Below are 14153 nucleotides of genomic sequence, written 5' to 3' on the forward strand. Positions count from 1 at the left end.
AACCGAGAAATTCGATCCGGATCGATCGCGATCCAAAGTGCGCCGTGTGACATAGGTATTACATATCTGATGGGTTGCGGTTATTTGCGGCATATAGATTAAGCTGGGCAGGACATGTAATGAGGAGCTAAGATCACCGATGGTTACGGATTGGATTCCAAGGGAAGGGAAGCGTAGCAGGAGGCGGCAGAAAGTTAGGTGGGCGGATGAGATTAAGAAGTTTGCAGGGACAACATGGCCACGATTAGTATATGACCGGGGTAGTTGGAGAAGTATGGCAGAGGCCTTTGCCCTGCAGTGGGCGTAACCAGGCTGATGACGACATATTAAGCTATGGCTTTATTCATGTATTTCATTCAGAAAACAAGGGGCGCAACTGTAACTCGCATATACTCTAAAAAAAAATTAGCTTCCGCGGTATAGTATAAGAAACAAAGAAGAAGAATAACGACGCGTCGCGGACAGGAGAACTCGCGAGAAGCCAGGTCCTACCAACGCCACCTAGAAAAAAAATTTCTAGGTGGCTTTGGTCCTACGCGTCGTCCTCTTCGTTGGCCCACTAGGGCCACCTGACGGCCGCGGCGTCCTTGCGTCGGCGCTCGCGCACCCTCTGGCGGCGCTCGTGCTTATCCTGGCAGTCGCGACCCCAGGGGTCGCCCTTGTAGCTCGGGTCGAACGCCTCGGCGGCCGCCCGCTTGGAGACCGCCGCGTCCTCGGCCATCTCGGCTCGGCCCATGCCGAGCAGCACCTCGTCAAGCGAGCTCTCGGCCACGAGCACGGACTCGAGCTCGAACCACTGGCGCATCGCGTCCAGGCGCGAAAACACCTCGCTCCAGGGCAGCTTGCTGGCCACGTGGTACACGAAGATGCCCTGGGCATCGCCGCCCGGGTACCGAAGGAGTTTTATTTTTGTTTTGTGCACGAGAACAGAAACGGTGCGGATTAGTGCGTGACGCACTGCAACGGATATACGGGGCGTCTCAGAAAAAAAAAAAAAAAAAAACGCGTTCGAAATTATTTTATACTACAGGGAAGATACGGTAAATAGGCGACTGAAGTTGAGACTTCAGAATCTAAGTAAATAGAAAATTGTGATAAGTAAAATTGTGATTAGGCTTTCACTAACGTTTTAACCAAAAGAGCCAGAAAATTCATCTTAACGCAAGTTTCGAGGCAAATCTTCCGATGAGTTCACAACAGGTTCCGATAAATGCAAAGCGCTGATGCTGGTAGCTTTTGCAGGGTAAAACATTCCAATATTTTGCAAGCAGAAGAAACTGGATTGGGGAAGAGCGAAACTGTAGTTCATTTAATTACCGCCGCTAAGCGACGCGACTGTTCACGCTGCACCGACGGACGAGCATAAGTCAATAGAGTTGACGAGGACGCTCCCTTGTCTCACGGCCTCTGACGAGGCACTTCATATATGTGTATTTGTATACAGCTATTTTAGCATGTTATAACTCTAGCTCAGTTATGCAAGGAACAATATCACGTTCTGTAACCTGCCCTTATTGAGACACCTAAAGCGAACAAAACTGAGGTAATGTACAGAGCAGCGAAATGAACCATTCATTTGAGTAGAGCTTTTGCGAGAAGCTCGCAAGAACTGTAACAGTTTAACGTGAGTTGTACATTGATCTGTCCCTTCTGAACACTTTAGATGTTCTGACAAATGTGGTTAGCAGAACTGTCACATATGTCTTAACTGAAGAGTAATAGGTTTATAAACTTCTCATTGTTTCAGTGCGGCAAACTCTGGCAAAAATGTTAGCTTTAAAACGGCATTATGCTTGCTGGACAGTCGGCGGGATTCAGTGTTCTCTCTTAAATGCATCAAATTCCACTCAAATCAGCTGAGCGGTTCACTAGTGAGACCCTTTCTTCATTTGACATGCATACGAGCAGAGAAATCGCAGTTGGTCCCAAGGTTAAGATTTGATCATAAGGAAAGCACAGGAAAATGACAAGCTAGGGTGCGACAAGGCGCGCTTCACCGTATCGTTGACAGATGGCGCTACAATTTCTTTGCAACAAAATTGACATCTTTCGTGTAGCGACGCCGCAGACGACGACGCGCACTTCGGCTTCACTTAGAATGAGTTAAGGCGAGTAACTGCCACAAATGCGGTGCTAAACTGAACCCACTGCGATAATGCTGCTTACGTGCAAAATTTTGAGCGTAAATTGATCATCCAGTGATTTTAGCTTTAGGAATGATGCGCATCTGACGCTCCTTCTTTAGCGACACTCAGTAACAGAGTTTACATACTATGGAAAAACGGAACACACGGGGGTAACCTAACGCCCCTTAAACTTCGTAAAGTAGCGACACCCTCCTCTTCCGCCTTCACTCCTCGTCGTTTCTCCTCTCTTTCACGTTCCCTCCTCGACTGTGGCGCCACCTACACTGCTCCAGCGTAGCAACGGCGCCAACATGCGCTCCTCGCCACTCCGTAGACGCTTCTCGAGCGAAAATGGCGCTGAAGCAAGGCGCGAGGGCCCACGTGATGCTATTAGGCCAATAGGGACGCGGCGGCGGCCTCGGCCAGAGCACACGAGGAGCAGGCGGCATTCTTCAAAGCGTGGCACTACTTTACGAAGTTTAAGGGGTTTTAGGGTAACCATCTCTCTATCTCTCTCTCTCTCTCTCTATCTCTCACCTCTCGGCAGTCGGCGCGCCTGGCTCCAGGGAAGAGTTGCGTGACCGCCTTGTCTACCTTGAAGATCATGTACGAAGTGAACTTATCGACCAGGGTGAAAGTGACCGCGAAGCCCGTGGAGTACGACTCCCTCAGCGCCTTCATGCTGCCAAGTGCCTTCACCTCACCGCCGGCCATTAGGCCGACGCGGGTGCACACCATCTCGCATTCTTCCGTGCTGCACGACCACGACAGGCAGATATGTTTGAGCGCCACCAAGTTTGACTTATGAGTGAGTCCTTATGAATCGGTGAGCTAAGAGTCCACGTCGCTGTATTAACGGCAGACATCAACAAAACGTGCGCTAGATATAACTGTTGTACGTTTAAGTTGGCAAGATAAATAAACAAATAAATAAATGGGATATGGTCCTATTGCTCCCATTTTAGCGCGTTTTCCGTCATAGACCTTGCGGTGATATCGTCGAAATTTCGGTCGGGAGTTATGCATTAATGGGGGTCATTGTTCCTAAAAAGTAAAACTTGCTTTGCGAACTCTACCGGACTTTTCTTTCACCGCTGCTGCTGCTGTCTCTTACCGAATCGCTCATACATTTAAAAACAATTTTCAATCTGTTCCCGATGATGACTTCGAACACCGGTCCCCCAGCATAGCAAGCCCGACGCCCTAACCCTTAGGCCACACTCGTTCGTAGGCTTCTAGGGTGCCTATACATCAACTAGCTCTTTGCGATGTTCACCACGTGTGTCATATTGCGTAGCACAGCTGCGTGATAGCGCATGCGCGAGCCAGTTCTATGCCTTTACGCCGAAGGCGCAAGACGGAAATGGACACATTTATCGCGCTTGATTAACCGCTCGACGAATAGTTCGCTTCATACCGATTCCACGATGTGTGTTGGATCTGCACAATTTAAAAAAAAAAAATTAACAGCAGTTCCACTACACTCGGTCGACTGCTTCGCCAACGTCAGGACTAGTTAGCGTTGGTTAGTAGAGAAGTTCCAGTGAGTCGGCAAAATGTATTGCAGTTTACCCGACACAGGATCAGATATACAGTTTGCCCGATACAGGATAATTCCTTAACTACTGTTTTAATTCTACGACTAGTTATTGACTTTATATTCTTTGCAGTTTGTACTAAATTTACATTGCATAATCTTCCACTTAGTGGCTACTATATCGGTGTTTTATGCTGTATACTTGCACAAATGTGTGTGTATTTCGACAGGAGGTTCCCTTTCAGCCACATGCTCTGGAATCTCCTTCTGTATACTTGCGTAAGCATGTATATCTACTTATTAAAGAAATATACTGAAGAACAAAACAACAAAAAACAAGAATCGTCCTCCATGGTGGTGGTGCCACCTTGAGGGGAAATTTAACCGGAGATACTACACGAAGTTATATTGCTACAGCAACTAATCGTGTTCTACTTAGCCGCTGGTGTAAACCGTCAGCAGCGTAGTATCGTAGTAGCGCTGTGCGTAGATGCGTCCATTGCGTGGGGCATATTAGATAAAAAAAAAAGCCAAGCGTAGCTATACCACGGTCGCCACGGGGTGCCGCCACGAGCAGCCTCGTCACCTAAACGTTCAGTTTTTGGGCGGGGCCAGCCGGGCATTTCTCGCGCTCCCTTGCCCTATCCCCCGCGTAGCTTCCAGCGCGCTAGTGGAAATGAATGAGAGAAGGTCTCTCATCGGTCCGATAACTACGTCTAACTTCGCTTATGCTCGAAGGACTAGTCAGAAAAGTGTTTCAGGGTCCCCCCTTTAAACACTCGGTTGTTCCTCACCTGCGCGAGGTCAGGATGACCGCCGACGCGGAAACCCGGGTGATGTCTCGCAGCGCCTCGTAGATCATTTCGCGCGCGGTGATGTCGACGCCCCTGGTGGCGTCGTCGAGGATCACGACCCGGGGCGCACCAATGATGGCCAACGCTATGGACAGCTTGCGTCTCGCGCCCGCACTGAGGAGACCACCGGCAAGAGAAGCGCGACAGGTGCTCTAATCCCTGCGAATCTTGCTAGACATAGAAGCTGTGGCGCTGTACATATATTGTCTACGAGAGAGCTGCAGTTCTTGCGGTTCAGCCCGTGGGGTTTACCTACTCAAATCACTAGAGGGCGTAGTGGTGACGATCATACAGCCCCTATGGGAACAACAGAAGTAGATGGTTTTTTCCCCTAGTCTTCGTTCTCGTGGCCTCGGACGTCCCTGTCGCGTTAGTTATTGCAATGGCAATTATACAGACGCTCGAGACGTATTCACGCTGTCGACGCCGCCGCCGTTGTAGTGATGTCCCGCTGAGGCGCATGCGAGGCTCACGCGTGAAGGATTATCAAGTGCGTTTGGCTGCAAAAACGACAAAGTGGACGCACCGTCATCGTTAAGCTCAATCGCCCCGTTTGGCGGAGGAAGTGACCAGGGGGTGTATTCTGTAGGAGTCCACCTAGTGGACTGTCCATTTCGGTCGCTGCTGATTGGCTGGGGCCGCTCGTCTCCTCCTCGCTCGTACAGCTGCGTCCAATCAGCAGCGGCCGAAATGGAGAGTCCACTATAGGTGGACTCTTACAGAATACACCCCCAGATTGGTGGGATGCTCCTACAACACTATAGGAGCGCCTCTCGGCGCTCTGATCAGGAGTCGGGCGAGCCGAATGTAGCAGGAGTGCAGATTTTTTTGACCATCCGAAGAAGGTGGGCCTTTTTCGGGTTTAGAGGGCTCGAAAAGGACCGTTCGAAGATTTTTCTAGGGATGCGAAAATTCTTCACACAAGCAGACACACGGGCGCACGAGAAACACTGTAAGCGTCTTCTATGAAGAAGCATATACATGGCGATGAATCTGTCAGTGATGCGTCTACGTCTTTGTTTGCCACTAACTTAATTTTTTCGAACCGTATTTGTGATTTAGCACAGCGTCACGTCACGTTCTTTCTACGACCGTGTGTAGTGAAGTTGCGCGTGTGCCCACTTCATGCTTCTTTCCACTTAAAATAAGCTTCAGTTGGTAGTGGTGTTGGTTCGAGTTTATGTTTTTGGTCGCATTCGTATTCTTCACGCTGGCTACCCCATGGCATACCGTCTACATTCCCAACAACACGCTTCGCTGATGGCCCAGCATAAATAAATCTTAAATGTCCGTAGAATGCCTATGTACATAGGCCTACATGGGGCTTCCAATGGCTACCGTCGTCAAAGAGCGTATTGTTCCGATACAGCTCTTTCCAACCGCACTCAAGATCAGTGCAGAAACTTCAAATGGAGGTGATATATCCTCTCCGAATGAATAAAAGAGAGTCTATGCCTAAATCACAACTTTACAGGAAAGCAAACTAGTCCACCAGACGTATTCACAGATAGTCGCGAGACCCACCGATTTGCTCAAGTTCTAAACGCTACAGGCGTTATGAATTGCATAACGAACACGCAGCGCCGACTCACGCACCTGTACGTGCCGCACATGTGTTTGGCGCAATCGTTGAGGTCGGTGACGCCAACGACGCTGTCAACCAGCTTCTCGGTCTTGTCGCTTCGCACGCCCCGTAGCCGGGCGAACAGCTCGAGGAGCTCGTAGCCCGACAAGGCGTCAAGGAGCGCATCTTCCTCGGGGCAGAAGCCGACCTGCGACTGCCACTGGAGCAGAGGGCGCGCGGACTCAGCTGCAACCTTTTAAAGCGAAAGCTTTACTGGCCGCGAACTTGCGATTTCGCCGTGGCGGTGCTCCGAGGAGGCACATGACGTCACAACGCGCGCCTCGAGCTGCGGATATTTCTATCTCTCTCTCTCGCTCTTTAGTGAATACTGCGCATGCGCCACTAGTAGCACCGAGCCACAGGTGTTCCGACGCTGCGCAGCACCGCGCCTTTCCTCCGCCGCCGTTTGGTATGACGTCACACCGCGTTCCTCGTCGTTGCGCTCGCCTCCGCTCGCTTCGCCAGCTGCGTCGCATGCCTGATAACATGTCGGAGGATTGAAAAGGAGAGCTCGCCTGCGAGCCGCAACCACAGTTGAGGCGGCCGTATGGACGGCGACAATTCTGATAAGCAAGAGAAGGCCTGGAATCGACATCGGAACGAGATGAAGAGGAGACGAATCGCCCAGGTAACAGACGAACAGCGCGCCGAACGACTGGCTAAACGCCGCAACATAGCTAGACAACCTGACTAAACTGGGCTTGCAATCAAGATTAACCAAGGCTAACCATGCTATGCCTTAGCTTTCGCTACGTATATCCTGGCATAGCCGAGCTATAAGCCACTGCCAATTTTTTCAAACTCGCGGAGTGCGCTGCAGTGGTTAGCGGCAAAGTTCGGGCTTACGGTGCGCTGTCAGAGACGTGCACAACACTTCGGCTGGATAAAGCGCATGCCGCTCTTGATAAATAAATAAATAAATAAATAAATAAATAAATAAATAAATAAATAAATAAATAAGCGCAGTAGTATCAGATCTCAATATTCGTCTTTTTGGATGTCTTCTCTTCATCCATGTCGCGTGGTAATTCGAGCGGCCCTTTCTTGCGCAACGAGAAAACTCCGTCCATTTCGCACGTACGGGCGCTGCTTCCTCTCAGTGCTGGCCCCCTTTTAAAATTGAGCGCGCTGCAGCGGTTTCAGGACGAGACGATGGAAGAAAACGTTCGGCCGTGGTAAGGCGCACGATGCGGTCGTTCATAAACCATGCAAGCGCGATAAGCGCCTGTTGGCGCAATGGGAACGGGAAAGATCGGGGGGGGGGGGGGCGGGGGCAGTATTCGTGATCTGCATCCGCGATCTCCGAGAGTGAGTTTTGTGTCTGTTGCCATGCGCATCTGAAAGTATCCGCACCTCGTAGCACGTACATAAATATCATCCAGACAAGGATAATTTAGCACTATATGTGCGCTATAGTGCACAAGGAGCGCGATAGTACAGCATACATCACCGAGAACTGCTGGACTGGGCGACGCTTCTGCCGTGCGTTTCAGTCATTGTAATCGAGGCGACCGCGCATCGAATTGAACCTGCGCAGGGTTATCAAGGATCGACGACGTGGCTTTGTGTAATCGATATCGTAATGGGGCATGGCATTCTGCGTGTCACTACTTCATCTCGTAAACTTACCAGTGACTGCGACGATCTCATCTCCATCCCTGCTCTGCCTTTCTTTTTTTGTTCTCACCAATACTCTAAGAGCTTCATCCTTCAGCCAGAGCCCCACGGACGTTCCGTGGTATTGTGGCTGAGTGAACATCTTGGCACTACACTAGAATTTGCCGAGTTAAGTGCGGCACGCAGCTGTTTCAAACACTGCCGTGATTCGCGAATACTTTTCTTCCAAATGAAAGGGCATCGAACAGCGCGAAAAGACTGTACGCCTAAGGTGGACACAAGAGAGACAGTCGTCTAGACATTACATCCCGTCTTTTGAGCGCGGTTCGATTCCCTTCGACAAGCACCAAACAGGGCGTTTCTCCCACGTGTTTTCTGTTCCCTCAGGTAGCAAGCTCAAACTTTAACTAGCAATACGCTCGTAAAAAAAATGTTTTTTTCTTTCCTGATTTCTTGAGTGCCATCTTTCTAAAACTCCACCGACATTCTTTCCCACCCTTTGCACCCAATTTACCGTCTACCCGCCGTGGTTGCTCAGTGGCTATTGTGTTGGGCTGCTGAGCACGAGATCGCGGGATCGAATCCCGGCCACGGTAGCGGCCGCATTTCGAAGGGGGGCGAAATGCGAAAAACACCCGTGTACTTAGATTTAGGCGCACGTTAAAGAAGCCCAAGTGGTCGACATTTCCGGAGTCCTCCACTACGGCGTGCCTCATAATGAGAATGTGGTTTTGACATCAAAAACTCCATAATTTAATTTACCGTCTTCGTTACATTGTTTTTTCTTTCCGACCACTACGGCTTGCCGAATTACGACACGAAACAGACGAAAGCGTCGCGCAGCCAGCCCTCTGGTGGCCGCGGTGCAAGGTGGCCGTCGTACGTGCACGGAGACCAAATCAATCGCGCGCGACAAACGCGACAAACGCGCCAGTGCGAACTCACCCCTCGCGGCGAGTCCGAGAGCCTCGCGCCGTTCATGTGCGCCTCGCCGAGGGTCATGACGGTCACGGCGGCCAGCATCTGGGCGACACTGCTCTTGCCGCAGCCGTAGACGCCCAGCAGCCCGAAGCACTCGTCGCGGGGCAGCGCCAGGTTGAAGCCGCACACCGCGTAGTCGTCGCCGTACCACTTGTGCACCTCCTGGGCGACGAGCGCGTAGTTGCGCTCCGCGCCTTGAGCGCAAATGCGGTGGACCTGCGAAGCCCGCAGAGGGAATCGTCGCACGGGGCCGACCGTCACGGAGCCTGTGCTTAACACACGGGACGGAAACCTTTTTTTTCTTTTTTGTTCGCAAAGAACGGAGTGTAAAGACCACGAAAGGAGCGATGGAACGAGAAAATGAGAGGCACATCGTTGAGACGCTGATGATGATGTATATGGGTTATAATGAGGGAAGGGTCAGGGATGGCCAAAGAGAGTAAAACAAATGGTATATATGAAGCAATCGAAGACGCGGTAAATGAATATTAGTAAATGTAATGTGGCTGTATAGAGAGAGAGGCCTAAAGCAGTCGCCGCAGAATGCGCAAGATGTATACAAGTATTAATGACAATGATAGTGATGTGGGCTGTCTCAATGCCGGTACACGACAAGCTCCTCACATCGAGCATAAGGGCCTGGAGGCCCGTTCTCTGCGAAGCAATGCTGTTGTAGCAATACCCTCTAAGGGAAGGTATCCTACGAATATCTTGGGCTAACAACATGTAACACAACAGAGTTTTATGGTTTAAGCAGCGCTTCGATCTAAATAAAAGCGGTTCTGCTGCCAAGAAACAATGCTGGATGGAAGATAACATGCTGCTTTGCGCGCTAGAGGAGAATTCAGCTTCAGCTTCACAACACTCCAGCAAGACGGTCTGCCCAGGATGACAGCAGTGTGGATCCGAGAGCAAACCGGGGTAGCCGATATTCTCGTTAAGTAGAAGAAAGGAGGTAGGGCGGTTGAGTGATCTCCTTACCAATCAGCAACAGTTCGCGTGGGCTAACAGGTACAGGCTCCGAAACACACGGGTTGTCTCACGCGTGCCCCAGGGCATAGTTCTCGGTTTCTTATGTCTCCTAATTTATATAAATGATTTGCCCAATAACATATCCCCTAACGCTGCTTTATTCGCCGAATTCTGCGCGGTTTACCGCAGCGTTTTACTGCTTCGGCAGCGCTTCGATCTAAAAAAAAACGGTTCTGCGCCAAGTAGCACTGAAATTATTCACCCTGAAAACTAATCACCCTGAAAGTTTAGCAAATCTTACTTATCTCCGCGAAGTAAGGGACCACAAAATTCTACATGCTGCTTTCACCTTCATCGCGGAATCGCGCCAAACGTTCCACAAATCGATTCGCCTTTACGACAAAGGCCATTGCAATGAAATAAACAACCAACTGCTCGCTTTTTTTTTTCCAGAATTCGAAAGAGGTTTTCACGACTGATCAATAGAAGACAACTGGCTTACTTTTAAAACCAAACTTGCCGAACTAACATCCAAATTCATTCCCACCATTACATTTCGTGCCAATCATAACAAACCATGGTTCACAAAGTGCTTGAAAACACTTGAGAACAAGAAGAAACGACTTTTCCGTGCAGCAAAACTAAACCCAAGCTAATGCGCATGGAATAAATACTACGAGGCCGAGTCAACATATTTGCGGTCCATTTCTAATGACAAACACGCATTTTTTCATACTGACCTGCCGAAGATACTAACCAGTAACCCCAGAAAGTTCTGGCAAGTTGTAAACCCTGATCATGCGCCTATCATCACACTTACCGACACACTTGGCGAGGAAGTGAGCGATGTTGAGTGTGCAAATACATTTAACACTGCATTTTCATCCTTCTTCACAAACGAAACTGATATGCCAACATTTCTCCCAACTGGCCAACCAAGATCGCTCATGCCACCAGTCACATTCGCTGCACCCGACATCACCGGTATCATTGAAAATATTAAGATGTCATCTTCTGCAGGTACTGACGAAATCACCAGCAAACTCTTAAACAACATTCTGCCTGCTTCTTCAGTGTACTTATCATTACTGTTCACACAATCACTCTCCACAGGTAGCATACCCAGCGATTGGAAGGTGGGGAAAGTCATTCCGGTCTTCAAATCAGGTAACAAAGAATCGCCCCTTAATTCTCGCCCCATCTCTTTAACAAGTGTGCCATGCAAAATCATGGAACATGTTATCTATTCTTGTATAATGAACTTTCTTGACTCTATTAATTTCTTTCTTCCTTCTCAACACGGCTTCCGTAAGAACCTATCTTGTGCAACACAATTAGCTATTTTTGTCCATGACCTGCACATGGCCCTTGATTCTAACCCTCAAACTGACTCAATCTTCCTAGATTTCGCGAAAGCCCTCGACAAGGTTCCTCACAAGCGCTTGCTACTAAAGCTTTCTTGGTTAAACTTGCATCATAACGTACTGCAGTGGATAAAAGAATTTCTGGTAAACCGTACCCTATTTGTTCACGTTAATAATCAAGCCTCTAGGCCTCTTGCAGTAACATCAGGCGTCCCGCAAGGGTCAGTCCTTGGTTCCCTTCTATATTTAATATATATTAACGACCTACCAACACATGTCTCCTGTAACGTTCGTATCTTTGCCGATGACTGTGTTATCTATCGCACAATCAGTAACCCCTCTGATCAACTAACACTCCAAAGAGATTTAACTTGCGTCCAGGACTGGTGTAACCAATGGCTCATGGAACTAAACTCCGATAAATGCAAACTCATGTCATTTCATCGAAAACGTAATCCTCCCCTGTTCCCTTATACAATCTCGCACTTCACGATATCATTAATACAGTCTACAAATACCTAGGCGTAACGTTGTCTAACGATCTAACCTGGAACGCGCAGGTCACTAGAGTGATATCATCTTCTAACAGAAGCCTTGGTTTCCTAAAACGTCATCTACGTCTAGCGCCACCAAACTCAAAATTGCTTGCCTACAAGTCACTCGTACGCTCTAAGATGGAATATGCCTCTGCCATCTGGAGCCCTAACTAAAAATATCGAACAAACTGTCTAGAATCAGTACGGAACCGTGCCACAAGATTCATTCATTCATGCTATTCATATAATGTCAGTATATCATCGTTAAAAGCAGAATCTGGCTAAACAACCCCGGGCTTAATTGTCGGCGTCGTATCGCTGCTATGTACTTATTTCGTAGGTTCTTTTACAGCTCACTTCGTCATCCGCCCTACATCAGTCCTCCTGCACGCATTTCACTCCACCTTGGTCATCCCCTTCAAGTTGCCCGTCCACGTGCGCACACTACCACTTTTGCCTCATCATTCTTCCCACGTTCAGCCTCGGACTTGAACGACCTTCCACACGACATCGTCACAATCACCTGCCCATCCACGTTTTTCAACTGTATAATTAACATGTTTACCAGCGAGCAAACTTGTACCTAAACATATTTTCCTTGTGTATTTAATTTCTTTTATTAGCTACCCACCCCTTATGTAATACCCCCAATCCTGGGGGCCTTTAAGGTAATAAAGTGAAGTGAAGTGAAGCATCAGTGAAAACCATGATTATGATAAGCTTCAACGTGATCTGCGTAACATGGAAAAACGCCCATTAAAACAGAAAACTTCGCTAGTTTCCGGCTGCCGGCAGTCCATGCTATATCATTTCGGGGATCCCACATATCTTTCTTACCTTTACATAAATATCTCAGCGTCTGCTTCTCTCATGATCATACATGGTTGTCAAACGTAATTACCATCAGGAACGACGCTAACGGCATCGTTCCTGATGGCGTTAGCACGTAACTTGCATAAGTGAGCGTCGTAACTTGCATAACAACCCACAGTATGTAAAAAAAAAATTGCTTACCAAACGCTCGAACGGCTGGAGCTCGAGTGAAATGCGATTTCAGAACCCCCACAAGATGTAATGAAACGCGTTGTAATGCTTCACGTCATATCGTCTCTGCTGCTGGTCAAGCTCCAGTCCGCTCGGCGAACGCTACCTCTATGGTGCCGGGTGCCCGCTCCTAATAGCTCTGTAGTTAGCCCTCTACGGCGAGTATTGAAACACTAGCATAGCTAACCGTATTGACACAACACGACAGAATGTTTTGATTTCTGTCTTGACATAGCGATAATCTCGAGGACGCCAAGTTGGGCATTTCGATACGAATTTAGCATCTTCTAATTGTGATTGTTGTAGAGTTTCTGCAGCTTAAGAAGAATGTCTGGGAGTAGCGTTCAGGGTGGCACGTATTGGTAGGGCTAAGAGCTGTCACAAGTGATTGAAGAATATTTCGGCTGTGTCCGCACTCTCGACGCTCAAGAACCTTTGTGAATATATAAATAGCCTGACGACTTTCACCAATAGAACGTCGATAGAAGCGCAATCGCCGAAATTAAATGGACGACTCTTGTCTACGCACAGGTATTGGAAATACAGCAGAATGGGAATCGATTAAAATGAACAATTACTTTTGTCAAAAGACTGGTTATGTAAATCCACTAAAACAATAATGAGTTTTGTCAGTAGACTATACATAGACTTGTAATTGACGAAAAGGAGTAGACGACTCTTTTTCTGAGACAGTCTACATAGGCTGGGAATTCACTAAGAAACTAGATAAAGTAATGACCTTAGTCTGTTTAAAGGCTGTTTAACTGTGCAGACTGTTTAAAGGCAAAGAACCGGCTAAATGAAATAAGCAACTTAACAACGATATTTCTCCGCACACGGTCCGGGAGTAGACCAATATCGAGAGACAATTTTCTTGCCTATAGACAACGTATATAATATTTTATAGACACAATACGAGACATATAGAATGGAATAAAAGCAATCTATACAAAGTTCATCGACGGTCTAACTACATTTTTGTAAGGCTTAACCAGTAGCGCGGCCAGATGCTCCACGGTGTTCATTTGTCTACGAATAACACCTACCGTGTTCTGTTCTTTGGTGACCACCGAATTACACCTACCGTGTTCCGCTCTTTGGTGACCTCCGAATAAAACCTACCGTGTTCCGCTCTTTGGGGACCTCCGAATAACACCTACCGTATACCGTTCTTTGGTAACCTCGGTGTCGGCCGAACCACGTGACGGCGTGCCCACGGAGTCCGAGCGGAAAAATCGACCCGAATTGCGGCAGCTCAGATAGGCGAACAGTATGATCGCCTCCGCCCACAGGTAGTACAGCTCCAAGCCCACGCCCGTTCTAGTCGCCTTGAGCGGGCTCCATTCGATTGTGTCCTGGAGATTCGCGTCCAGCACTGCAAAACAAGACGGTCCCACGGTAAATATGTCACGCGGAAGCGGCTCGAAGAAAACCTGTGCGCCGAACGTTGTTCCGTCGAACCGGGTCTTACCAAACTCAATTTCATCGAGAACGGTTT

General features: G+C 48.5%; 2 protein-coding genes across 2 annotated transcripts in view; both read right to left on the minus strand.

Moving 5' to 3' along the window:
- LOC126517463 (putative ferric-chelate reductase 1 homolog) overlaps positions 1 to 8775 on the minus strand; it is an 86975-nt gene extending 78200 nt beyond the window's left edge. The window contains exon 1 of the mRNA XM_055064492.2: positions 8704 to 8775. The gene's annotated coding sequence lies outside the window, so the exon portion shown is untranslated. The remainder of the gene's footprint in view (positions 1 to 8703) is intronic.
- Positions 333 to 14141, minus strand: LOC126518227 (ATP-binding cassette sub-family A member 17-like). Its single transcript, XM_072285199.1, has 7 exons — positions 14127 to 14141; positions 13816 to 14010; positions 8704 to 8955; positions 6114 to 6301; positions 4458 to 4631; positions 2664 to 2880; positions 333 to 871 (listed from the first exon to the last, which is right to left on the minus strand). The coding sequence occupies exons 1-7, from the start codon at positions 14139 to 14141 to the stop codon at positions 560 to 562; spliced, it is 1353 nt and encodes a 450-aa protein (XP_072141300.1). The 3' UTR covers positions 333 to 559.
- Positions 14142 to 14153: the final 12 nt, after the last annotated feature.

This window comes from Dermacentor andersoni, chromosome 11 (genome assembly GCF_023375885.2).
Source record: "Dermacentor andersoni chromosome 11, qqDerAnde1_hic_scaffold, whole genome shotgun sequence".
Classification (NCBI taxonomy): Eukaryota; Metazoa; Arthropoda; class Arachnida; order Ixodida; family Ixodidae; genus Dermacentor; species Dermacentor andersoni.